Here is a 27,023-nt window from a genome sequence, read left to right on the forward strand (position 1 = left end):
AAATTGTGACCTTTTAAAAAATACCCTTTTAAAACTTACTTAAAGCTGTTTGCCCTGAAATCTACCTGTGAAAAGTGTTTGTGATCCCTGACTTCTTTATGCTTATCTGGCAGAAACTGGTATATCTTTTCCAGTCTTATATTTTCAAAATTTCAGAATCACTTTTTTTGAACACTGCCTTATATGATATAGAGTGGTGTTATGGTTTGTGCTCCAATCTGAAGTTGTATTGCATTTTTGTAGTAGATAAACTTAGGTCCCTTACATTTATCCATGTGAGATTTTTCCTCTTAATTTTGTCATTTGTTTTGCTATGCATTCTGTTTTGTAACTTTTCCAATTGTTCCATTATGTCACTTTGTTTTCTATAGCTGCGTGCTTGTATGTTTTTGATCATCTAAAAGACTTGTATTTTTATTCCGGGTTACCATTATTACATGGCTACAGGATGCCCTTAATCCTCTATTTCTTTACATTGCCTATTACCTTCTGACTACTTTTCTTTTTCTATTTTCCCTCCCTTTCCTAAATCACCAAATTTTAGTTGATTATATTGTATTCCTTTGCACTCAGATACCTACCTAAATCTCTAAAATTTTATCTATCAGCTTAAAATATTTTCTGCATTTAAAGATGTGAAAATTATATTCACACGAAGTCCCTTTTCTACTTCCCCCCACTTTTTGTAATTTACAGTTTTAAAACTGCGAGACTTTGTAATATTTATACTCTTTTCTGTAATGCTAATCTCGGCACGTTTCCATAGCCTTACACTTAATTCAGTGCCCACGGCTATTCTTTTGCAGCACCTCGCCTACGGAGATCTATTTTCAACTGTTGACTTGTAAACCAAGGGTTCTGAACGCCCTGGACCTTTTCTCCTCCTTCCCTCTGGTGTCACTGCCACGACCCGCAAATCTGACGGAATTTCGAAACCTTGCACCACAGTGACACCTCTTGGTAGAAGAGAAGGCCGGTGGAGGGGAGCGTGCAGTGCGATCCTCCAGCCGGCAGGGGGAAGTGTGACGGGAGCAGTGTGACGAGGCAGCGCGACGAGGCTCCCACGACGCAGGTGCAGGCGCAGGCGCAGACACAGACGCGCTCTTCTGAGGCCCGCGCTGCTTCACCCTACGCCGCGGACCGCCCCGCGGACTCAGCAGAGGCTGTGAGCGGCGGTGGGCTCCTACGGTCGGCGGGTTTCCGCCGTGTGCGGCCCGGCTTCGCGCAGCCGCCGCCGTGGCCCATGGGCAGAGTCGGCCAGGCAGGCCGAGTAAGTCGCGCTCCGACCGTTCTGGCCGGGCGGCCTGACAGGATCGGGAACCCGGGACCCGGGGCGGGTGCGCTTTCCCCGGCGGCGCGGGACTTGAGGCCGCGGCTTTAGGCCTCGGCGCCAGGGGTGGGCATATTTTGGCCCGGCGGCTGGATCCGCTGGCGGCCTCTCGACGCTTCGGGGGGGGTCCCTGGCTTCCTGCGCGCCGCGTCCCGGCCCCCGGCTTCCTAGCCCGCCACCTCCACTGGCTCCGGGCTCCTCGGGCCTCGCCTCTTCCTCTCCTCCGGTCTGTGTAGATCTCTTCAGGACTAACGAACGCGTCTTTCTCTTAGCGGGCCAAGTCCTGACGAAGCCGCCTGTCACTGGACCCCAGTGACCTGGACCGCCCCCTCTATGGCCTCGCACAGCCGTCCAGGGCTCGGGGAACGGAGAGAATCGAGTCGCTTCTCTCTAAAGGGCTGCTGATGTTAGCGTCTCTCGGGAAACCGGGACGCTCTTGGACGTGCGAGGGCAGTGGCGGTCCCGTCACTGCCGTGGCCCTGGTTTTAAAGCGGTGTTTTAGCCGTCTTGGCCAGTGCTCGGACGGTTTTTGAGCATCCCTGGTCCCCAAGGTGTGCTGCCACCAGGGGCTGCAGGTTGAATGAGCTCTGCCCCTGCTTTGACTTCTGGTCTCCAAGACGAGGCTTGAAAACTCAGGCCTGTTGGTCCGAGAAATAGAGTGGGATCTAGAAAGGCTTCAGATAGGAGGCGATGCGTATTTTGAAGCTTGGAAGTGTTTTGTTAAAAGGGCGAAGTGGGGGAAAGATCCCCTTCAGAGAAAATAAGAGCAGAAGTGAAGCAACGCAGGGCATTTTGGAAACTTCAGGTAAGGCAGAGAGAAGGGTGAAGATGGCCAGGTCAGCTCATGGAGGACCTCAGAGTCGGTAGGGGAGCGCCTTTGAGTAAGGTGCGTTCGTTCTTATTGCTGGAGCCAGACATATGGATGGAGAATTAGGATTTCCTAGATAAGGGCAAGATTCTGCATCTCCTCAAGTGGATGGCTAGATGAGCACTGACATCCTGCAACAGGTGGAGGGTGAAACTCAGTTACTCGTTTTAACTGGAAAAAAAATTGCCTACATTTTGAGTGGTTAACAAATTGTAGAAAATAGGAGGCAACATGTTGGTAACCCAAACAAATAATGTTTTATTTTTAGAGTTTAATAAGCAGCGTGCTGCATGCTGCCTGGTTTAGGACAGAGAGTAGGTTGTGAGATAGAAAAAATGAAAAAGTAAAACAAGATGTAAAAGAAACATGAACAGAGAAGAGCAGCTTTGATTGTGGGGTTCTGTGGAACCAAAGAACCTTTATAAAGAATATTGAGAAAATCCTTGTACATTCCTAAATGTAGCTTTGTATAAACTGGCATTTTTTCATCTGGTTTGTTTTAATTAACTTCCAGCTTCTCCCTGCACATGAATTTTTCAGACCTCTTTCCATCACTAACCCTTCAAATCCTGCACAATAGTAAATAGAGGAGGCTGTTTTGTTACACACCCAAGTTACAGGTGACTCTTAAGAGGTTTGTAGTATACTCAGGGCTGTTATTTTGGTAATAGCAGAGCATCAGAGTAATAGAAAATACTAAAGTGTGACAAGTGTAGCATAAGAAGAGTAATAGGAAAAATTGTTAAATTCTTTAAAAAGTCATAAAAACTATACATGAGACAGATGCATGTTATAGTTGTATATTGGGTGAACATCAAAGTGAACCATGCTTCTTATTTCTATTTCTGTTTCTTTCTGTGTACATTTGCCATATTCTTCAGGCTTTGTTTATGCAAGTCTCATTTTATGCTTGAATATTTATTTAGTGATTAAAAAAAAAATTTGTTCTTACCAAGCCTACATCTCTAGGTGTTCAGAACTCAGACCCACACTCATTATTTAGTTGTATGGTAATGGTAGTTTTCTCTCATTAATTTGTGTATACAATTTAAGTTTTATTACACCAATTCTACTTACCTGTGTCCTTAGAAGGCAGATCTGTAGATCTTACTGTTTTAAATAGATGAATTGGCATATTCTCTCCATTCTCTGAAACACTTATAAAATGTTTATACAGTGCTTACAGTGTTCTAGGCATGGTGATAAGCTGGAGGTGTAAATATGAAGAGTTAAAGAATCCCTACCTTTCAGGGGTTCATTGTATAGGAAGAGACACATGGGTGTGAACCATTAAGCAGCAAAACATGTAAAAACTGCTGTGTTGTGAATATCTAGTTATATTCAAGGAAAATTAATCATGGATAGTTAATTTTATGTGAGGGTAGTAGTCACTAAAGACTTCTAAGATGCACTTGGAAAAAATAAGTGGGATGCTTCTGAGAAGATTTCTTCCATGTTCTTGTCTCCTGCCAGTTGGACATGTTATGAAAAACACTTTGCAGCTTAAATGGAATCTTGAAAAGTCATTCTTGTTTAATTCTGGTAGGAACATGTTTATTGTTTCTTCTTTAAAAATTGAGACATACTTTAAAGATGAAGTGATCAACACTTAGTGCTGCCATAAACAAGAACTAAATAGTAGATATTTTAAAGAATTATAAAAACCAGCTACTTGTATTTATTTATATTTGATCTTGGCTTCTTACAGTATATCCAAATGTTAAAATGTTCTGCTTTTTATTCCTTAGCATTGGACTTCATGAAATAAATATGTTATGGTCATCTAAGTAATATTACATTAATTAGATTAAGTTTGGGTCTTGGTAGAGTCTTGTTAATGCACTTACATTTCAGTAGTTGCAGTGGGGAAAGTTAAAGTATGGTATATTCATAAATGCTTACACACCTTAAGAAATAGATGTACTCAACCTAAGTAAATGAATTTATATTAAAAAAAGGAAGCAAGGTAATAATGAGAACGGGATTCAGGGGGAAAAATCACATATGATAGAGTGTGGATTTTTTGTCCTGAGGTGTGTTTCTTTTGAAGAAATATTGAGAGATACATATCTAAAGTATAGTTTGGTTTGGGTTGCGTTTTTTTGTTTTTTGTTTTTTTGGTCATAACTTTGTGACTTCCCAGAAAGCATTACTGTTTATATTTGTTTTTTAGACTGCATTTGTCTTCTCTTGCCATTTCAAGAATAAAAAGGGGGTTGGGGTTGTGGCTTGGTGGTAGAGCACTTGCCTCATACATGTGATTTTTGTGAGGTTTGATTCTCAGCCTCACAATAAGAAAAAAAAAAGTCCATCAACAACTAGTAAAAATATTTTTAAAAAAAGAATAAAAAGGAACATATGAGGCCGTGATTTATTAGGCTTTAGTTTGGTAACCAAGTGAATAAAAAAAGGCTCAAAAGATTAAGTTAGGTGAAAGGTAAAGTCATTTTTGATGTAAGTTTTTTGTTTTCTTTTTTTTTGAGAAGTACAGTGGTAACCGTTGGGCATTTGGTATTGTTTTTCCTTGCTCTGATCTGTTTTTTTTTTTTTTTTCCCCTGTTAAAGTTCAGGGGTATGTATCTATAAACAATGAATTTTGAAATCTAGGTGACCTGGAAGAAAAGCTGAAACAAAAGCCCAGAAGCCATTTGATGCAATGATCTTCCTTCTGGCCAAAGTAATTGTTGGCCAGAAATCTCTAAGGAGATGATTGGGAGGGCTTTGCAAGTAAAGTGTGCATTTGGCCTAATTACCTCTTCAGTCCTGGGTTAGACATTGATCTTGGTCTGGGAGTAGAGCAGTGGACGGGACACACTGGATTTTGATTTTCATGAAATAGTTTACAGTAGGATAGTTTAAAATAGGTTTAGAAGTAGATCCCCAGGGGATTCCCTTTACACCTTTCAAGGCATGATTGTATTTCAGCTGTAGCTGCCAAGAGATGGAGTTCATTACTTTTTGATTTGGCCTTACTGCCTTAAGCCTAGTGTCAAAGTATGACCAAACTTTGACTTTGGCTCTGAAAGCAGTGGGCCAGCCCTGTTGGGGATACAGCTGTCATCTGAGCTGGTGAGTAGGGGATAATCTATAGATTTGCCTCCATTTTTATCCCATGTACTCTGCTTTAATAAAGCCAGCTTCAACACTTCTTGTTTAAAAATTAAAATTAAAATGGAGAAAGTTTGAGTAATTTCAGGGTTCATGAATGAAGAAATGAAAGAAATCTGGAAAAAAAGTACTGAGACCAGAAAAGCCATTCTGAGCCAGTAAAAGTTTATGTGCTCCTTGTTCCCCACCTAAAGCAATGTGGACTAAGGTCAGAGAAGTCACTGGGGTAGCAGCCTCTTAGAGTATCTATAATGGGAGGTCTGAGAAGTAAGAATTCGCCAAAAGGAAACTCAAACTCCAACAGGCGTATATGTGGTAGGGGAGTGTAAATGTACTGATACTACATTTAATATGCCTGGCCTGACAAGGTTTAGCAAGTGCTTAACCCTTACTATTTCTTTTCCTTTCTTTTTTAAAATTTATTTTAATTAGGTATATATGACAGCAGAATGAATTTTGATTCATTGTACACAATTGCAGCACAACTTTACACTTCTATGGTTGTACACGATGTATAACCCTTACCATTTCTTGTTATTACTATGAATTTCTGTTTTGCAAGGGTATTGTATATTGCAACAATCTTATGTAGATTATTGATTATCTCTGGTTATGAGGAGGTCACAGTATTTAAGATACAGTGCATCTACTCCCTCAGAAATCATAATGTACAAAATTACAGCATTTGTGAAATGATATTTCATCTTTTTTTTTCTAGGAATGTGTTTTAATTTTTTCTTTATTGTGCTAAACCAACTTGGTAGCTGGTCTTTTATATAAAGTTTCTACTTTTTGCCATTTAACTTAGATGAAAGTTAAAATATTGGCTGTATATTTAATAATGCCATGAATCTTGAACATCCATCTTACCTCATTATATTCTGTAGAACTGAAGAATTTTACTCATGAATTACTTGACTACATGATCTAATAGAATTAACTCTACGGGACTGTTTGTGAATATTGCATGAGTATAGTTTCATGTATTATTAGGAACCCAATCTTGGTGATATTAGGGGTCTTGGCCACTCTTGTTGAAGGACCCTTGACCTTTTACCTCTAAAATTTCATGGCACTAATTGTCCATGAAAAGGTTCAGAATCTTTACTGTATTTTATGTTTTTTAATCTCCATACTGCTTCCCTTTCAGCATTAGATTAAAAAGATGTCCCTGTATGATGACCTGGGAGTAGAGACCAGTGACTCAAAAACAGAAGGCTGGTCCAAAAACTTTAAACTTCTGCAGTCTCAGCTTCAGGTGAAGAAAGCAGCTCTCACTCAAGCAAAGGTAAAAACAAGCCCAGAGAGGGAAATCAGAAGTCTGCAGAGCATGTTCCTCATTAGAGTTAAAATAGTTTGGTTTAGAGTGTTCTGCTTTTTTATTGGATAAATAATATGAGATAGTCATGGGGAAGAGGCATGAAGAATTTAAGATCTCTTTGCTTTTCCTGATTCTTGGGAACTATTTCCTGGAATAAGAATGAAGAAAAATAGTGCTCTCAACTTTTCGGCACAGTGAGAACACTATTTTGAGAGTTTGTTTATAAATGCTGATTTTATGGCTATGATCCTGACATTTTGGTACTTTCTGGTTCTGGGCTGGGGCCTCAGGAGTGTGAATTCTTAAGTAGCATCCTTTTGGTTTGTTGCAGGTGCTTTAGAAGAAGCTCTAGAAAATATTGTATACATCACTGGGGCTCACATGGTTATGAGTGTATCAGGCATAGGTAGTCTTGATGGGAATCGCTTTATTTCCTGTTGTATTATGTGTAGCACATGGCAATATCCTTGAAATAATTTAACATTGAAAACATATGTTGACTAGGTAGTTATTAAAATGTTACTGTTGAATTTCATTTTTAGGAATGAAAATGGTATTATGCTTTGCTGATTGTTTAAGGGTCCTTATGTTTCAGAGCACACATCCGAATAGAGATTATATTCCTTCTAATGGGGCTAATATCCGTCTTTAAGGGATGAAAAGATCTTGTTCTTTGTATTTATATTTGTGTATAAGTACAGATATAAATATTATACGTAAACAAATATGTAGTGTGTCTTTAGTTTTAAAATGTCACGGAACAGGGAGAAACGTATTAAAGGTCTCCTTAAGGTGGGTGCATTGGCACATGCCTGTAATCCCAGTGATTCAGGAGGCTGAGACAGGAGGATCACAAGTTTTGAGGCCAGCTTCAGCAACTTGAAAAGGCCCTAAACAAGTTAGTGAAATCTCAGAATAAAAAAGACTAGGTGTGGCTCAGTGGTAAAGTGCCCCTGGGTTCAATCCCCAGTACCAAAAAAGAAAAAGAAAGAAAGAAAAAAAAAACCTACACAAGGGAGGTAGTAGTGAAAGAAAAGTTAGAAAAAGTTTGTAGGAGGGGCTGGGGATGTGGCTCAAGCGGTAGTGTGCTCGCCTGGCATGCGTGCGGCCCAGGTTCGATCCTCAGCACCACATACAAACAAAGATGTTGTGTCCGCCGAAAACTAAAAAATAAATATTTAAAAAAAAAAAAGAAAAAGTTTGTAGGAGGTACACACTGAAATAGTTACTGATAAAATTATTTCATATAGGATTTCCTTCAAAAATAACCCAGTCTTGGGCAGAGGCGATAGGGCTTAACAGGAAATAAAACTGAATTGATTTTTAAAATTCTAATTATTTTTGTTTTTCATTTATCACAGCATCAGTAGATACATTGAAGTACTTATATTTGATTGTTCGATATCACAGAGTACGAGTAGGATACCCATAGAGGAAGCAGTCTTAAAATTTGTGTTTTGTTTTGTCTGTTCTGTTGATTAGTTTTGTTGTTGTTTGTTTTTCTCTAAATTTATCACATTACCAGATTGAGGTTTTTTTGAAGTTAAGTTTTTTTTTTTCTTTTTTTTTTTAATATATTTTTTTTAGTTGTAGTTGGACACAATATCTTTATTTTATTTTTGTGTGGTGCTGAGGATTGAACCTAGGGCCTTGCACAGCTAGGCAAGCGCTCTACCACTGAGCCACAACCCCAGCCCCAAGTTGTTTTTTTTTTTTTTTTTTTTTAACTGTGGATTAGACCTAGGGGTACTTAACCACTGAGGTATATACCCAGTCCTTTTTATTTTTTATTTTGAAATAAGGTCTTGCTAAGTTGCTGAGGTTGTCCTTGAACTTTTCGATTCTCTTTCCACTAGTGTTTTTTTGTTGTTGTTGTTTGTTTTTTGAAGAGACATTTGTTTTTTAAAGCAAACTTTCATCCCAAGTAAAAGAAATGTTAGCACAACAGATTTTTAAAAATTTTAAAATCTCTAAATTTCATGTAAATTTTGCTTTGTACATAAAGTTTTAGGTTATAATACCAGTACCTTTTCATGTATTTCATTCTTTTTTTTCCCCCCTCTTGTGGTATTGAGAATTGAACCTAAGGATACTCTACCACTGAGTTACATTCCCCAGCTCTTTTTATTTTTTATTTTGAAGCAGGGTCTTGCTAGGCTGCCCACGCTGGCCTTGAACTTGTGATCCTCCTGACTCTGCCTCCCAAGTAGCTGGAATTACAGGTGTGTGTCCCCACTTTCACTAGTATATTTTATTCTTCAAAGTCTAATCTTTTTTGTGAAATGACTCCAACAGGAAATTGAAAAGTAGAAGCCAACAAAAGATATAACTGGAGAGACTGAGTATAAAACACTTCTTGGAGATTGAGAGTGTAGTTCTTGCTTACTTGCCAAAGTCACTGGGTTCAATCTCCAGTACCATTCCTCCTCCCCCCCGCCCCCAAAAAAATAAAACAAAAAACTTATTTATATAATTCTTTTTTGCCAACCTAAAAGTTGACAGGTATTGCACCCATTTTTTAAAATGGCAGATAATTTGTTTCTTTCTGCCCACTGTACTTCTTCCTTACTTTCTGTGTCTAGCAAATTCCACCATTATTAACTCTTATACCTGCACACAATATAACAGAATAATTTGATCTGTTTCATTCCCTAGTACCTATACTTTAAGAAATTGTTTTTATATGAAGTCTAAGCTCTCAGTGTATACCCACTTCAGTGTTTACTTCAGTCTTTTTAATTTATATTTGTCTTTTTACTTCTCCAAGTATTTTAGTGTCAGAAATCTGTCTTGAGATTTGAGATTTCCAGAGATTTTAATTGGTTAAAAAAAAAAGTTGCTTGATAAATCATTTCTGCTTTCTAATATAAATTTTGAAATTACTATATGTATGGTTATTTTCTTGAAGGGAAGTTGAACTACATTGCATTGATTCTCAGGCTGTTTAATGAATTACTCAGTATTAGCTTAACCTAAGCAAATGTATAAAGGTATTTGATGGAGAAAAGTTTACCTGTAGCTAAAATATGGAACTGTGGTTTCATTTGTATCTCTTTTAAAAATACATGCCAAATAGGAAAAAAATAGAAAAATCATGATCCTGATAACCCCCCTGTCAGTTAACTTTTGGTGTTCACTTTATGACTTACATATTTGATCATTGGATTGCGTTTTTTGCATCTGAGTCACCACAGTTCCCAGGTACCTGATAAACTGGTAGACAGCATCATACACTGTGTCTGCTGGTGTGATGCAGGTGAAATACACTGTCCTCACTTGTGAAGTATTCTGAACTAAAAGCCTTATCCTGAACCAAATCAAACCTTTAATGTCGAGTTTTCAGGAATAACAGGGTGAAGAAGAATAAGTTAAACTAGATCACCTAGAAGTTATTAGATCCAGATTATGCAACATTTTAAAAGACAGTATCAGAGGAAAAAAAGGAAGGAGAGGATGGTGATAGTAACTATAGAAAAGAAGAACTGTTCTAAATTAAGACCTTTATAAACCAAACTAGTTTCATAAACTTTGATAGAATCCTAATTTTTTGTTTCAAAAGAAGACACATATTTTATTTATATTTTTATATATATATATAAAATTCAGCTTGGAAAGTCTGAATATGAATTGGATAGGAAATGATACAGAGGCATTATTGTGGTAAAAGTATTTTGGTTTTGTGGGAGAATTTTCATAGTTTTGGGGAACTAGGGGTTTGGAGTCATGATGTCTCTTACTTTTTTTTTTTACAAACAGTTCAACAAAAATACAGTTATAGGATAAAGAAAACATGACAAAATGTTAACAGAGGCTGAATGTATATGAATAATCATTGTTTTCTTTTTTAAAAAATATTTATTTTTTAGTTGTTATTGGATAGAATACCTTTATTTTATTTATTTATTTCTTTTATGTGGTGCTGAGGATCAAACCCAGGGCCTCACAGTGTGCAAGCACTCTACTGATGAGCCACAACCCTAGCCCCTATTGTTTTCTTCTTAAAATTTTTTCTATAAGTTCATAGTAAAAGAGGTAGGGAAGGATTATATATCCTAGTGGGAGAGAAAACCCCCATTAATCCTTAAGTATCTTTTGCCCGTTAAATCAAAACATACCCATTCTTTGTGAAAGAGCCACAAAATTAAGGTGTAATGTGCTACAGATTTGTCATCCTGTGGTTGAAGGAGCTTTCACATTTTTCACATGTAAATTTAAATCAGCGTGACCAAGTTTACTATAAATCTTTCAGAAAAACTGGAGGAAATCTGGTGTTTCTTAATAGACTGAAGAAAACAGTGTATGATTTCCTGGGTGCATTGGCCACTCCTGTGATCCCAGCTACTTAGAAGCCTGAGGCTGGAGGATTTCAAGTTTGAGGCCAGCCTACACGACTAGCTAGACCCTGTCTCAAAATAAAATTAAAAAGAGAAAGTGTACGATATAGTAATGATTGACTAAAAAAAAAAAAAAAAGGCTGTTGTTTTGAGATTATGATTTTCACGTCTTAAAAAGTTTTGAGACCAGAAAAAAACATGTTGCAAATAGTATAAATTTTATTTTGAAACTTCAGTATACTTTTTCTTGTTTGTGATGATTTTAGAGCCAGAGGACAAAACAAAGTACAGTCCTTGCCCCAGTCATTGATCTAAAGCGAGGTGGTTCATCAGATGACAGGCAAATTGTGGACACACCACCACATGTAGCAGCTGGCCTGAAGGTAAGCCTGTATACCCCTGTGTACCTGCGATCTTGATAACATTATCCTGCTTTTCATACAATATTGTTTTACATGTGTGTTACTCTTTAATAGATTGTCTATTCAATAGGCCTTTAAATAGTATTATTTCCAACTTAGTTTTTGCTTTTGTTTTCTCAATTTAAAAACATTTATATATTTAAAATAGTTATAGAACAATTAGAAACTAGAGATATGCAAAAAAGAAAAACAATTTTTCAGTCCTATTCTCCAGAAATTAAAAATTTTGAATTTCAGAATGTCTTTCTATTATATGGCTTCTTAGCATTCTTCTCTAATTTGCTTTTCTCACTTAATATGGTCTTCATTCTTTTCTCTAACTTGCTTTTCTCACTTAATGTGTTATGACTAGTCATGAAATATAGGACTGTATGATCCTAATATGTATTGCCTAATATGAATGTACTATAATTTGGATGAGTCATTTCTAATTTTTGCTGTTATCAACATTGTTGGTGCTTATTTTACTGTGGATTAAAATAAAGAGGTTTATTAAAATGAAGAGGTTTGAGAAAAACACAAACTCTTCTACTATACCAACCTTTATTATCCAAGTGATTTTACGTAAGCTTAAAAACAGACAGACATGGTAAGCTCTCTATAAGCTGGGTTAATAAGGATTAAAAAGGATAACTCAAAATTATTAAAACTGGGCAATATAAAGTACAAAGAATTTAATATAAACTATAGTTAAAATATGTCCACTCTTTAGGTATATAGTTATCTTTCTACAGATGGCATTCAAATAATACAACTGGTAGTTTATAAACAGTCCTGTGCATTGCACAAAATTGCTTGATGAAAAGTAATCAAAAGATTAATAATGGATAATGCTGTTATTGTTGACTTTTTCCAAGCAAAATACCCCTGCCATGGTCCCTATGTCATGGCCCCTCTCCTCCTTCCTCCATTAGAAAGGGCCAATCAGACTGAGAGACACTGTCCTGGCTGCTTTCTCTTTCTTTCTCTCTTTCTCTCTGTCTCTCCCCTAGGGTTTTTTGCTTCTTGCTTTCATTCTGAGATAGGTGGCAGCTTACCTCTTGGTAACCTTTTCTGGCCACAGAAGCTGGTGCTGCTTCTGAGGGCTATAAGTCCCTCAAGAGGACTGATACCTCCACCCCCAGTGGAGGTAGCTTTTTGCTGATTCTTAGTCATTTAACATTTCTATTTTTCATAAATTTGATACCTATTTTTTTCTTACTATATCTAATAAAAAATTGGTTCATCATCTTTTTGTAATTGTAATTCTAACACCTATAATATTTTTTCCACCACCACCCCACTTAATCATAAGCATTTTTCTTTCTTCTTACACAGAGTTTTCATGACTGATTTTTAATTGTAAAATATACTGTTAATACTTTAGTGAACTCTTCAGAGAGCTTTTGCTGTGTTTATAGTTATTTTCTTTGGGTTGATTTCCTAAGGTGGCATTTAAGAGATCAGTTATTTCTATGGTCAGTTTGTTTTAGGTCCAGCTTGTTTTTAACAGTAGTCAATATCACCTACAATATATCAGTATTTTAATTTTACTACATTCTTCCCTCCCCAGTTTGGGGGTTTTCACATTTTAATTGAGCAAACTGCTTTATTCTTTTTTTTTTTAATTAAAAAAATTTTTAGTAGTTGGACACAATACCTTTATTTATTTTTTTGTGGTGCTGAGGATCGAACCCACTGCTTTGCATGTGCTAGGCAAGTGCTATACTGCTGAGCTACAACCCCAGTCCTGCTTTATTTAAAGCATTTGAAAAAGGGTGGTTTAAGTCAGGCATGGTGATGCACACTGTAATCCTAGCTACTTGAGAAGCTGAGGCAAGAGGATTGCAAGTTCGAGGCCAGCTTGGCAATTTAATGAGACCTATCTCAAATTTTTATGGAGGTGGGGTCAATGAGTGCTGGGAATGTTGCTTAGCATTAGAGCATTTGCCTAGCATTTGCAACCCACAGTACTTTAAGAGATGAGAGTGGGTCATTATTAAGCTTAGAAGGGTTTATAATGTAAAAGTTGTTTCCTTCCAAATTTTGAAATGACCAAAAATCAACCTTCATGTTGACAATTTGTTCTCTTGGGTACATTGTGATAATAGTATTATATATATTGAGTGAGTGACTGTTAATTCACTCTCCAGTCTTAATGACTAAAAAGAAACTTCATTTATGTGCTTGTCTTTTGAAAACATCTTCTATTTGAATACAAATTTATGGCTCCTTTGGGAGCCCCTTGTTAAATTTTCCAGTCATAGGACTTGGATGGTGATTATGGTTATTTTTCTGATCGCTTTTACCAGATTATAAAGTTTCCTAATTTTTAGTCATAAGGAAGTGGTTTGCATTTGTTTTTAATGCAGAACGGCAAACCTCAATAGTATAGTACAGGAATAGTTAGATTTAGATCTGTTGATATTGAATACAAGCTATGTTGATCATATCAAGCTTTTTAAAAATATTTTTTAGTTGTAGATGATACAACACCTTTATTTTATGTGTTAATTTTTTGAGGATCAACCTCAGCACGTGCTAGGGAAGTGCTCTACCATTGAGCTACAACCCCAGACCTCATATCAGTTTTGATCTCCAATACAAAATACATTTTACAGATAGTTTTCTTGGCTGTGATACTACTGGGATAGTGTACTTTCTGAAAGAGGTAAAGACTTGAACACTTAAGGACACTAATCCTAACCTGTGCTTACTCAAGGCATCTGTGTAAACCAATGAAAGCAACTTATTTTTAGAGATAAGGAAGAGTTATGCTAAGAAAGCTAAGAAAAGAACGTCTGGAGTCTAAGGAAAGTTGTTGCATCTAAGCTCACAGAACCACATGTAGGTTGAAGCTACCCACCCATGGTAAAGTTTGTTTCAATAGTGTGCTTTCTAGTCACTTGTGCCCTTCCTTTTGTTTTTCCAATTTTTTAAGGCTACTCCTATTTCTCAAAGAACAGTCCAAGCTTCTACAGAAAATATAAAATGCTGTCATATCTAATCTTAGTGAGCCTTAAAAAATTATGATGCTGTAAACAAAATTATGTCTGTGTCAAACTTGGTGCCTGGAATGCAGTGAATAAGCAAGAGGATACTTTCTGAAATCAGTATTATTTCCATGTAAACAGAGTAAAGTTATTCTACTGAATGATGACTTTAAGAATGATTGCTTTTCATAAATAATTTCCTCTCCCTCCCCAACCCCCACCAATCCCATACTAGGGATTGAACCCAGGGATGCTTTACTACTGAGTAACAACTTTATTACTGAGTTCCCAGCATTTTTTATTTGGAGGCAGATTTCTGCTAAGTTGCCTGGGCTGGCCGTGAACTTATAAGTGTGCACCTCCTGGCAATAATATTTTTTTTGCTTCAAAGAGCTAGTGTTTAAAATTTTAGTTAGTGATGGCTTATGTAGGAGTTCCTGATAAATGCCATAGTCTATTAGGAAAATAGTTCTAAATTAAGAGATGGCATTCTCTATCAAGGTTCTGCTGCCACCTAGCTAGGTATGGTGTTCTTAGACATTTGTTTTCCCTTCTATAAAATTGTATTTGGATCCTACATGATCTTTAGGGTCTCTTTATCTCATTCTTGACCATAATTCTTTAAGGTAACTTTGAGATATAAATATAATATTTACTTTGATATTTTACCTTCCTCAGGACCCTGTTCCCAGTGGGTTTTCTGCAGGGGAAGTTCTAATTCCCTTAGCTGATGAATATGATCCTATGTTTCCTAATGATTATGAGAAAGTGGTGAAGCGCCAGAGAGAGGAACGACAGAGGCAGCGGGAGCTGGAAAGACAGAAGGAAATAGAAGAAAGGGAAAAGTAAGATTTCACTTTAATTTGGATAATTTGCTGTTGAAATGTTCATTATAATACTAATGAATGAACTTTAGTCCTATCTCTAGGACTGAAGTTAGTTACCATGGTTGATTTGACTAATCAGCAGAAGGAATCACATTGTTTTTAAGAATTTGTTGTTATATCCCACCCTGATAACAAACTACAGCAATTCCTTTGGTGGTGGTGGTGGTAGTGGGGGGATAATAATAGAGATTGAAGCCAGGACCTTGAGCTAAGCACTCTACCACTGAGCTACACTCCATCCCAGTCCTTCCAAAGGTTGTGGGGTTTGTTTTGTTTTTCTAAGTAGTAAATGGGCACAGTACTTTTATTTTATGTATATATGTATTTATTTGTTTAAAAGTACTTATTTTTTAGTTGTAGTTGGATAAAACACCTTTGTTTTATTTATTTATTTTTATGTGGTGCTGATGATTGAACCCAGGGCCTCACACACACTAGGCGAGTGCTCTACTGCTGAGCCACAACCCCAGCCTTATGTGTATGTATTTTTATATGGTGTTGAGGATCGAACCCAGTGCCTCACACGTGCTAAGCAAGTGCTCTACCACTGAGCTACAACCCCAGCTCTTCAATAGATCTTTATAAATGCTAAAAAACTAATGTATAAATTTTGGGTAAGTTAAAAAAATTAAAATCTGATTTTGAAGGATATTTTTCCCCTATGCTATGACTGCTAAAATTATAACTCTTTGAAATACTTAAATATTATTCTTTCTAGTTTTGAACCAGATGGAATTTTATTTTTCCCCCAGTACTGGGGATCATACCCAGCCAGGGCTTTGTGAGTGGGAAGCAGTACTCTCCTGCTGACCTATATCCCCTGCCCTCAGATGGAATTTTTTTAAACTTACATATCTTTTATTTTTGTTTTTGAAAAGTATGGGTAATGTAGTTGGATTTTTAATTTTTTAAATATCAAATTATTAATATATTAAATGATAATATTTTGTTTCCCATTTGTTAGATCATTAGTAAATATATATCCTAGAGAATTAAAATTAATTAATTAAGCTATTACTATATTTATATGCTTTAAAAGTCAAGAAAACTTTCTTACAATTTATACTTATGTACCTATTGTTTTTTGCTTTGTTTTGGTACCAGAGATGCCACCACTGAGCCATATCCCTAGCCCTTTTTATTTTGAGACATGGTCTCACTAAGTTGCCTCGGGGACTCACTTAAGTTGCTGAGGCTGGCCTTGAACTTGTGATCCTCCTGCCTTGGCCTTCCCACTGCTGGGATTACAGGCATGTGCCATTGCACCTGGCACCTATTAAGTTTTGTTCAGTTTATCTTTTGAATTTTTCTCACTTTTTATACTTTTGCTACTTTAATCTTAATTGGTTATTTCCAACCCCACCTCACAAATTAGTAATTTATTGTGAAAGAGGTTTCAGATATTTTCTGGCCAAGAGGAAGTCAAGGTGACTTCATTCCAGCTTCATACCTGAAAATCGATTCATCTGTGATAAGTATTGGTTTCCTTTGTTATCACAGGAGGCGTAAAGACAGACACGAAGCTAGTGGGTTTTCAAGGCGACCAGATCCAGATTCTGATGAGGATGAAGATTATGAGCGAGAAAGGAGGAAAAGAAGTAAGGCATGAACATAAATAATGTTTTAAACATGGAACAGTCCCTCTGTTTGCACATTTAATTTGATGAATTGTTCATTTGACATTGTTTCAGGTGATTTTTTTCTTTAGAATCCCAGCAGTCTACAATTGCATGACAGTTTCAGCTTATATTGTTTTCTCATATATTATCCTTTGGGCTTCACAAACTTTCTAACATTTATTTATTACTTTGAAAGTAGCATAAAATTTGTTCCTGTTCTTTTCCTTATCTGCAATGCAGTTATTTTTGCCTCTTTTCTAAAGTCTAGTTGCAGTTCTTGTCAGTACTGAATCAAGACACTATCTCTAGAGCATGTTAGTAACAAACATGCATGGATTTGAGGAAAACACTTGGTTTCTTGGAATGTTGCTTTCTTTTACTTGTCAAAAGGGAGACAGGAATTAGCACAAGGTGCTTTTTAAGGCCCCTTCTATCACTAGAATTTTGTAAGCAGAATTATAGTTGTGTTTAAGATATATTCTTGGAGTTGGGGCTGGGGCTCAGTGGTAGTGCACTTACCTGGTATGTGTGAGGCACTGGATTTGATTCTCAGCACCACATATAAATAAAACAAAGGTCTATCAACAATTAAAAATTTTTTTAAAAAAAGATATATTTTTAACTACCAGCAGTATGGAAGGGGATTGAGAGAATGGAGAGCTTCTTATTGTTTTGATTGCTGAGATTTCCTTGATTTAGTTGACTAGTTTGGTTGACAGATTTAATTTTTTTTTTTTTTAGTTGTCAGTGGTCATTTATTGTATGTATTTATATGAGGTGCTGAGAATCGAACCCAGTGCCTCACTCATGCTAGGCAAGTGCTCTACCACTGAGCTACAAACCCAGTCCCCCAGATTTAAATTTAAATGAGAGATTTGACATCTTTTATTTGTATACTAGATAGGAGGCGCTGTTCTAAATACTTTTATAGATAATCTCCTTTAACTCGCAGGCTCTTTTACCTTCTCCCATTGTAAGAGTGAGAGACCTGGAGGCATATTTTGCCTTATCCAAGATCTTTTTTTGCCTGAAACCCTTGTTATAATATGGTATCTTTAACACAAAATCTATGTGAGTAATTTCATGAAGCTTGTCATATTGCTACATATGTAATTCTGTTATATGAACAGCAGTTTGGCTGAGAATGGTCTTCCCAAGCATACAGAAAAGGGTGTTTTAGGATGAATTTAAATTTTAAAAATAAACCTGTTGAGTTAAAAGAACAAGTTTATGATTTAAAACTCAAATCCTTAAATGTAAATTGTGAATTAAATGCATTTATACTTAACTATATGCTGAGCCCTATTAGCCATTGTAATTTTTTTTAAATGAGGTGTAATATTAACATTTGTTGAGTGCATCTGTGTATATCTGTCAGTCATTGGTGTTACACATTTTATGTCCATTATCTTAATCAACTATTGTTTGTTTTTATTAATATGTTTTGTAGATCTTTGAATATTTGTAGATCTCCTTTTTCCAGTCTAAAAATTGATTCTCTTTCTTGGAAGGAGGTGTGCTTTCTATATTGAGGACATTTTTTTTTAATTTATTAAACATTAGCAAGAACTATAGTTTCTAATGAAAGACTCTGTGTTTGACTGGCTTTTGGTTAACATTAGAGAAGTAGCAGCATTATATTCATGATATGTACAGTAGTCCCACCTTACTGCCCTTTCATTTCCTGAAGTTTTGAGTTACTTGTTGTCAACTAAGTTCTGAAAATTACTATACAGTGCCATACATAAGATATTCTGAGAGAGATCATATCACATAACTTTCATTAGAATATATTGTTATAATTATTTTATTTAACTATTGTTGATCTCATTGTGCCCAATTTATAAATTAAACTTTATCGTGGATGTGTGTGGTATATGAAAAACATAGTCTTTGTGTGGGGTTCACTGTTGGATATTCATTTGAATATTTGGAATATACCCCTGCAGATTATTGTACTACTATTAATAGTTGATGCTTATATTTTAACCTGATAGTAGCAAGTTTTCAATATACTGAAGTTACTAGCACTAATTTGTGCTTGTCAGGGTCCATCAGTTATCACTCTTGGTCTTAATAACAAGATTGAAAAGAAATATAAGGGCTGGGATTGTGGCTCAGCAGTAGAGCATGGGTGGGACCCGGGTTCGATCCTCAGCACCACAACACATAAAAATAAAGGCATTGTGTTGTGTCCATCTACACCTAAAAAAATAAATAAATAAAATATCTAAAAATTAAAAAAAATAATAAATATAAGGTTTTTTTAAGGTTCATATTTCTCCTTAAATAATTGCTGTCATTCAGTTCTGTCATTATTATGCATCTATATTGGCTTTAGAGTAATTTCCATTGTAAAATATTTTGTGTTCATGCATGTCGCGACCCCTTGCCCGCAAGGAAGACGCAACTCGGGAATCTTCTTTCAGCGGTTTATTCAGGCCCTTGATATTTCTTCTACTAATCCCTCGGATGCCCCTCCCAGCCTTAATATAGCATCTCAAGCCCCAATTCGAAGCTGCCATGTGGAACTTTTTCATAGGGTGCTGAAAAACCATGCGCCAACTCTCCCAAATAAGGAGTTGTTTGTCACATACCACAGCGGAGCCAGCGCCATCTTGTAATGGCGACCATAATCTGCATAAGCGGCAGAGGCGGCTCACCACACATGCAGAATACTTTTGTAGCCAATTTTAATTTGTATTTAAAAAATTATTTCATTGATGGTTAAGCCATATGCATTATGTATAGTTTATCCCTAATAAAAATTTCTTATAATCTCCATTCATGTCCGTTGATTGACAGAGGCAAATGGAAACAATCTCTCTTATCTTTTGGTTCTTTTGTATCTACATTTTCCATCCAGGAAACACAAGCAGGAATAGTGACAATATCTAACAGGTTTTTCAGGAACCAGGATCCATACTTCCAAATAGATGCTCTGATAGATTCACTCTATTTTCTCATCTGTAAACTGGAAACACCTGTTTCCAACGGTTATGAAGCCTAGATGAGCTCATGTATATGCTAGTCATGTATGTGTATCTTGTTACCCAGTGATAAATTATGTTACTTTGAGTTATATTATTCTCTTTTAAGTAACTACTGGTTCTCTGGATTGTGTAGTTTTGCCTAAAAATTCACTTGGCAATTATATTCTGGGACTTTTGAGTGCCTTTTGAAAAAAACGAAACAATTTTGTCTCTCTAGGTGTTGCCAATTTTTATGTGGTACTGAGGATCAAACCTAGTGCCTCATGTGTGCAAGACTCTATTACTCAGCCCCAACACCAGCACCAGCCCCAGTTTTCTGCATTTTTCATCTTATCTTTAGATGTTTAATCTAAAGGTAGATATTAGAAGGAAGGATGAAGTAGCAGCTCTTTTCTGCTTCTAGGAGTATGGTATGGGTGGATAATATGACAGTTGAATTGTATCACAGTTCTTGGGATTCTGGTATCTGAAATGGTTTCCCTCCTTTGACCACTACATTTATGTTTTTACAGGTATGGGAGGAGCTGCCATCGCCCCACCTACTTCTCTTGTAGAAAAAGACAAAGAGCGTATGTAGATCCTTTTCTCCCCCACTCTCCACCCCCCCAATACAAATTTTTAACCCAGCTGTGGGAAATCTTAAGCTTGAAACCCTCAGTTTCCTGAATTTAGAGCAGAACAACCTGCACACCACTCACCTAGCTCTGACCTTGGAGGCTGCTGTGGTTTGGGGCTATTGCTCCCTTACATCCCTGATACTTAAGCCTTTTTAATACTAAGCTCTGAGGCTTAAGTTTTTATAGAGTAGAATCCATTTTTTTTAAATCAATTTTTTTCCCCAAAATTCATGTTAGATTCATTTGGAGTTGAGTATATTCATGACCTTCCACAAGAGGGCAGTGCCTTCCTTTGTTGATATCCCCCCCTCCCGCCCCGCATTGTTTCAGAACAGGTGTGTGTCCTTTTAGATACTTTGCCAAAACATTCCCCCCCACCGCTAATTCTCCCACTGAGTTATCCAGAATTGGGGGGTTAGTAGTAGGTTTTTAAATATCATGTTGACCATTTTCCCATGCTCTGGGTTGGGCCAGACCTAAGCTGTCCTAAGAAAATATAATTATCCATGGTATTTTTAAATATCTGTTGTACTATTAAAATATCATTAAATATCTATTATGTGAAAATAACTGACATATAGTAAACCTCAGTTGAAAACAATCTCTGGGAATGAGGCCAAGCATCTGGGTAGCTTAAAGCTTCCTTTGAATTCTAATGTGTAACGAGGGTTGAAAACCACTGCTCCAGTGTATGGTCCCTGACTCAAACAGCTTTATGATCTGTGAGACTAATGAGATAATAAGTTGGAGTCTTAAGATAGGTACACAGATGCTATGGGAGTCAGCTGAAAATTATATTGTATCTCTTTGGCGCATACAGGAAATCTTAATGATTTACACAAGAATTGTCGTTAAACTCCAAAGGATATGTAACATTTCAGTCGATGTCAGAGGACATTTAATGGGGATATAAACAAGTAGAGGCAGTTAGAATCAAAGGTTATTCTACTTCAGATTAAAAAATAGAGAGACTATAAATTGGGAGTTTTTTCTTGTGATAAACAAAAATGTTGGCTAAACCAGTTAAAGATAATTAACTGATAAAAGTACAAATTCATGTAGTTTTGGTAGTATTTTTGTGAACCTGCTTTATTTTTCCCCAATAGTACCCCGAGATTTTCCTTATGAAGAGGACTCAAGACCTCGATCACAGTCTTCCAAAGCTGCTATTCCTCCACCAGTATATGAGGAACAGGATAGACCAAGATCTCCAACCGGGCCTAGCAACTCTTTCCTTGCTAACATGGGGTATTGGTTTAAGTGTTTTCATTTAAGAAAGTGTAAAAATGGTTTGAGGAACAGTGTAAAATAATGTTGGGGCTGGGCACAGTGTCGCATGCCTGTAATTCCAGCAGCTTGGGAGGCTAAGGCAGGAGGTTTTAAAAAAAAAAAAATCAGTTTTACAAGGCAAATTCAAAGCCAACTTAAGCAAAAGTGAGGTGCTAAGCAACCCAGTGAGACCCTGCCATTCTGGTTTATAGGAGAAACTTGGAGTGTGTTCAGTCACTTAGTGCCTTGGTCAAGGATTAATGTCCGAGTTATGTTAAGTGCATTCCAAGATAGTACAGTTTTCTCCAAAACAGCTAATACAAGTTTTGATTGATTTATATGTTCTTAGGCCCATTTTTATAACATTTCCCAAAAAAAACTTATGTGATTTAGAGCTTTCTTCAGTTATCTGTAAAGGATAAGTGACATCTTCTTTTCCTCACAAAATAGGTCATTTGTGGTAAGGTCATGGTTATGTACTATTGACTTAAAACGGTCTAACTCAGTGGTATAATGTTTGCTTAGTGTGCATGAGGTCCTGGGTTGGGGGGGGGGCAAAAATTGGACGTTTGTTTGCCAGGGTCTAAAAATCAGTTTAAGGTTGGTATTCAGATGAGACTTATGAATTTTCTTAAAAATATCTTTTAGCTTTTGATAGACCTTTATTTTATTTGCTTATTTATATGTGGTGCTAGGAATCGAACCCAGTGCCTCACACATAGAAGGCAAGTACTCTACCATGGAGCTACATCTCCAGCCCCAAGAATTATGATTTTTTTTTTTTACCCTGCTGGATTTGGCATTTCAGATAAGAGAATCTTTTATATTATTTACTCTGATACTGTGAAGGGGCTATGAAACAGTGTCACTGAGGTATTTGTTTTGTGTTGTTTGACAGGATGCTCCCTCTAGTAGAAATGCTACTAATGAGACAGTCAAGTATGGTAATCACAGTGAGCCACTGTACCTCTTTGCATCTGCTTTGGTTCTCAAAACCCTCAGGTAGCTGCTGAGTTAAAGTAGATGACTGGCATTTGTGCATCTCAGGAGCGTTTTGAATTCCTGAGTTTCTTTGTGTTCTATATCCTAGACCTATGTGGTTCTAGGTCTAGGATATAGAACACAACTGACTCCCATAGCATCTACTAGCCATAAGTGGTTATCAAAATTAATTTGAAAAACAAACACTTAAACTTTAGTTCTTTAGTCACAGTAGTCTTATTTCAAGTGCTCAGTAACCACATATGATTAATGGTTACTGTATTTGACAGAGTAGATGCAGAACATTGCCATTACTGGTAAGTTTAATTCCCTTTTAAACAAGCATTAACTTAGTTAATATTTAACTTATATTAAGAAACATGCAGTGTGGCGGGTGCAATGGCATAACCATTGTATAACCCCAGCAACTTGGGGAGCTGAGGCATGAGGATTGCAAGTTCAAGGCAAGCCTGGGCGGTTCAGTGAGACCCTGTCTCAAAAACAACAAAGACTAGGGATGTAGCTCAATAGTTGAGCATCCCTAGGTTCAATCACAGTACTCCCCTCTGCCCCCCTGAAAAGAAAGAAACAATGCAGAGTGGATGGGGCACAATGGTACATGGGCACCCAGTTACTTGGGAGCCTAAGGAGAATTCCAAGTTCCAGTCCAACCTGGGTGACTTAGTTAGAACCTGTCTCAAAAAGGATTAGGGATATAGCTTGATGGTAGAGTGGCATGTATGAAGCCATGGATTCATTCCCTTGTGCTGTCAAAAAGAAAAAAGGAAAGTAAGATACAGTTGTTTCTTTTTTCTTTTTCTTTTTTTTCTTTTTTACCCCCTTGGAATAGCTTGTTCAAAAGACAATCTTAAAAGAACTAAGTACATAAAAAGGTAGGTACAATTCTAGTGGAAGCAAGGTTTTGTGATTCAAGCTTAAGCAGCAGTCTTTGTTGGAAAGTGCCCTTGAGACCACCAGGCATCTCACAGTGGAAGGTGAAAGGTATTAGGCTGTTTAGCCCTATTTATTTCTTATTTTGAGTCAGGATCTTGCTAAGTTGCTGAAGCTGGTCTCAAACCTGTGATTCTTGTTCCTCAGCCTCCCAAGCTTGTGGGATTACAGGCGTGCACCACCATACCCTAATATAGAAATAATTTCTAAATGTGACATTTTGCTTTACCTTCTAGCTAGTCTTAAGCTAGTCACCTTATCTTGCCCTTGGTTATTTTATTCCTCCTAAGTACAGTAGATGATCTCATAAGGGTTCTTAAATTTATAAAAATCTTTCATTGGAAATATATTGTTATTTAGAAAAATATAGTTATCTTCATTATCTGAAACTTCATACTTATATTTTTACAGACCACTGTTTTAAATAAGTCTAGTTATAAGATATGTAGCAATACAGATCAGGGAATACATAAGAAGTCTAGTGTTTTTTAACAGTACTAGAGAAACTAGCATTTCCCTGAGAGTTAACCAAAGGATATCCTGGATTATGCTTACGTTTCTTGTCTTTTTTTTTTTTTTTTTGGTTCCAAGTATTAAACTCACAAATAATTGACCACTTAGCCACATTGCCAGCCCTATTTTGTATTTTATTTAGATACAGGGTCTCACTAAGTTGCTTATGCCTCAGCCTCCTGAGCCACTGGGATTACAGGTGTGTTACCATACCTAGCTTGTATTTCTTTTTATATTTGTATTTCTTTGATCTAAACATCTCCACAGCTTCCATCTGAAGGCCTACTCATTGTATGTGATCTCATCAGGACCTTTGTGGAATTTATACTTTCTCTCTCCAGGAGATTATTGTGGTGTCCAACTTATACTATAGTTGATAATATCTACTGTAAGGACCTTATCCATTTTCCCCCTCTTAGTGGCACAGTAGCACATAAGATCATGCAGAAGTATGGCTTCCGAGAAGGCCAGGGTCTGGGGAAGCACGAGCAGGGGCTGAGCACCGCATTGTCAGTGGAGAAGACCAGCAAGCGGGGCGGCAAGATCATTGTGGGTGATGCCACGGAGAAGGGCGAGTCTCAGGGTAAGTTCACAGAGAAGTCTTGATCCTTCAACCCAGAGGGAGAGATCAACCCTCCCTTCTGGCAAAATACGGTAATTTGTGAATGATGCACTTCTGCTTCTGTTTGGGAAGGCAAGAATCTTGAGAATGATCTTTGTTTTTCAGAATAGAGGTAGAGAAAATAAGTTCATACCTACTTTGACTAGACAGAGTCCTTTTAACTTGATAAAATATTTGTTTTCATAGCATTTAGATTAGAGACATGCACATTTTATCAGTGATTATATCTGCTCTACCTCCATCTTCTTTAATAGCTCTTTACTTTTTCCTATCTTTTCATTATAGATGTAGTTGCTCATTTTCTTAGAGATTATTTGCTCTATAAGATCTTATATTACTTTGTAGTCTGTTCTAATTGGTGTTTTTATTTTCATTTGATTCTTATAGTCAATTCTATACTGGGAACATTTGGGAATGAGACAAACATGGCATTTTAAGTAAAAAATTGAGTTGATTTTGAGTTAACTTAGCTGAATTCCCTTTCCTAAAATAGGAAAAAACACTTCTGGTAGCCCTATTGCCTAGCTTATATAGGAAGCAGCCAGTCAGTGTAATTGTTAGTACCAGAAGCCAGCAGTTATCCCAATATCTGAATTAGCAAGTGGCTAGATAATTAACTGCTTAATGTCCTAGGCTAGTGATCTTGGACTTTAAACTCCAATGTAAAACTCACCAGTAAGGGTTGTAATCCATATGCTCTGTCAGGAAGAGCACAAAGAGCACAAAATTGCAGGTAATGGTAGACACTAGAAACTTTCAGAAAATATTATGAAAACATACCAAAGCAAAGCAAATGTTTTGTAGCAGAGACTGATTGCATAGATGTTTGTATGTCTTAGTGACAAAAATGATGGAGATTGCTGTTGGAATTAGTCATTATAATAGTTCTATAACATATCTGATGATGTTTTGATACAGATGCATCCAAGAAGTCAGATTCAAATCCATTAACTGAAATACTTAAGTGTCCTACTAAAGTGGTCCTACTGAGGGTAAGAAGCAAAAGAAAGGAACCCCTGTCTGTCTACCTTGATTTTTATGTCACCCTGTTCTACCCTATCCCATATGCTTTCACCTCCACCAATGTAAAAGTTAAAAATGAAACTGAAAATAATACTTTTGCAAATAATGCCTTTGGGAATCCCATATAAGACTGATTTTTAGATTCGTTTCTAAGCTGAACACAGTGTTTGAGAAGTCAGTGACCAATTACTTTAAAATACTTGAAATTGCTAGAACTTCCACTTAGTTCATACATTTTGGTGCTTGCATAGATGCTCATTTAACTTTTCAAAGCCTAATGTATGTGTAAAAGAATGCCATCTTTTGGGTGCTTGAAGGATAGATTTTTTATTGTGTCATTTGGGATTAAGAACAATTGACACTGAAAAATATTCTTATTTATAAAACTTACATATTCGTAAATTATACTTGTTAGTTGAAATTTTTTTGTTGTTGTTTATAGAACATGGTTGGTGCAGGAGAGGTAGATGAAGACTTGGAAGTTGAAACCAAGGAAGAATGTGAAAAATATGGCAAAGTTGGAAAATGTGTGATATTTGAAGTAAGAGAGTTTTGGGGTTTTTTTGTTATTGTTATTGTTGGTTTGTTTATAAGTTTACTCCAACACAAATAATATCTCATTTGATAACTTTACTCATTGTACTTTAATTTCTTTTCCAGATTCCTGGTGCCCCTGATGATGAAGCAGTACGAATATTTTTAGAATTTGAGAGAGTGGAATCAGCAATTAAAGGTAAACTGCACAGCTAAATATTAAAGAATTTTTAAAAGTTGAATTTGTGACCCTAATCATTATAATTGAAATGATTATTATTATTTGTTTATTTTAAAGTTATTGTTTAAAGTTAATGCATTGTTTTATAGGATACCTGTATTAACTGACTGTCTTTTTGTTTGCCTTTTAGCTGTTGTTGATCTGAATGGGAGGTATTTTGGTGGAAGGGTGGTAAAAGCATGTTTCTACAATTTGGATAAATTCAGGGTCTTGGATTTGGCGGAACAAGTTTGATTTTAAGAACTAGAGTCATCTCTGATGATCCTTAAATGAGCTGCAGACTGAGCAAAGACAAAAAGTCAATGGCCTCTGTGGCTGTTGAATACTGAGACTCTTGGAAGGACTTCTAAGATATATGTTGATTGATTTCTTTTTTATTTTGTGATTTTTTAATATAGTATAAAAATACTTTTAAAAA

General features: G+C 36.6%; 1 protein-coding gene across 1 annotated transcript; it reads left to right on the top strand.

Annotated features, from left to right (window-relative positions):
- The first annotated feature begins 1,129 nt into the window (after positions 1-1,129).
- Rbm17 (RNA binding motif protein 17) lies at positions 1,130-27,023 on the top strand. Its single transcript, XM_078023175.1, has 12 exons — positions 1,130-1,270; positions 6,457-6,594; positions 11,228-11,344; positions 15,034-15,200; positions 16,743-16,840; positions 20,367-20,423; positions 21,578-21,719; positions 24,605-24,768; positions 25,726-25,799; positions 26,273-26,371; positions 26,491-26,563; positions 26,736-27,023. The coding sequence occupies exons 2-12, from the start codon at positions 6,472-6,474 to the stop codon at positions 26,837-26,839; spliced, it is 1,218 nt and encodes a 405-aa protein (XP_077879301.1). The 5' UTR covers positions 1,130-1,270; positions 6,457-6,471; the 3' UTR covers positions 26,840-27,023.

This window comes from Ictidomys tridecemlineatus, chromosome 10 (genome assembly GCF_052094955.1).
Source record: "Ictidomys tridecemlineatus isolate mIctTri1 chromosome 10, mIctTri1.hap1, whole genome shotgun sequence".
NCBI lineage: Eukaryota > Metazoa > Chordata > Mammalia > Rodentia > Sciuridae > Ictidomys > Ictidomys tridecemlineatus.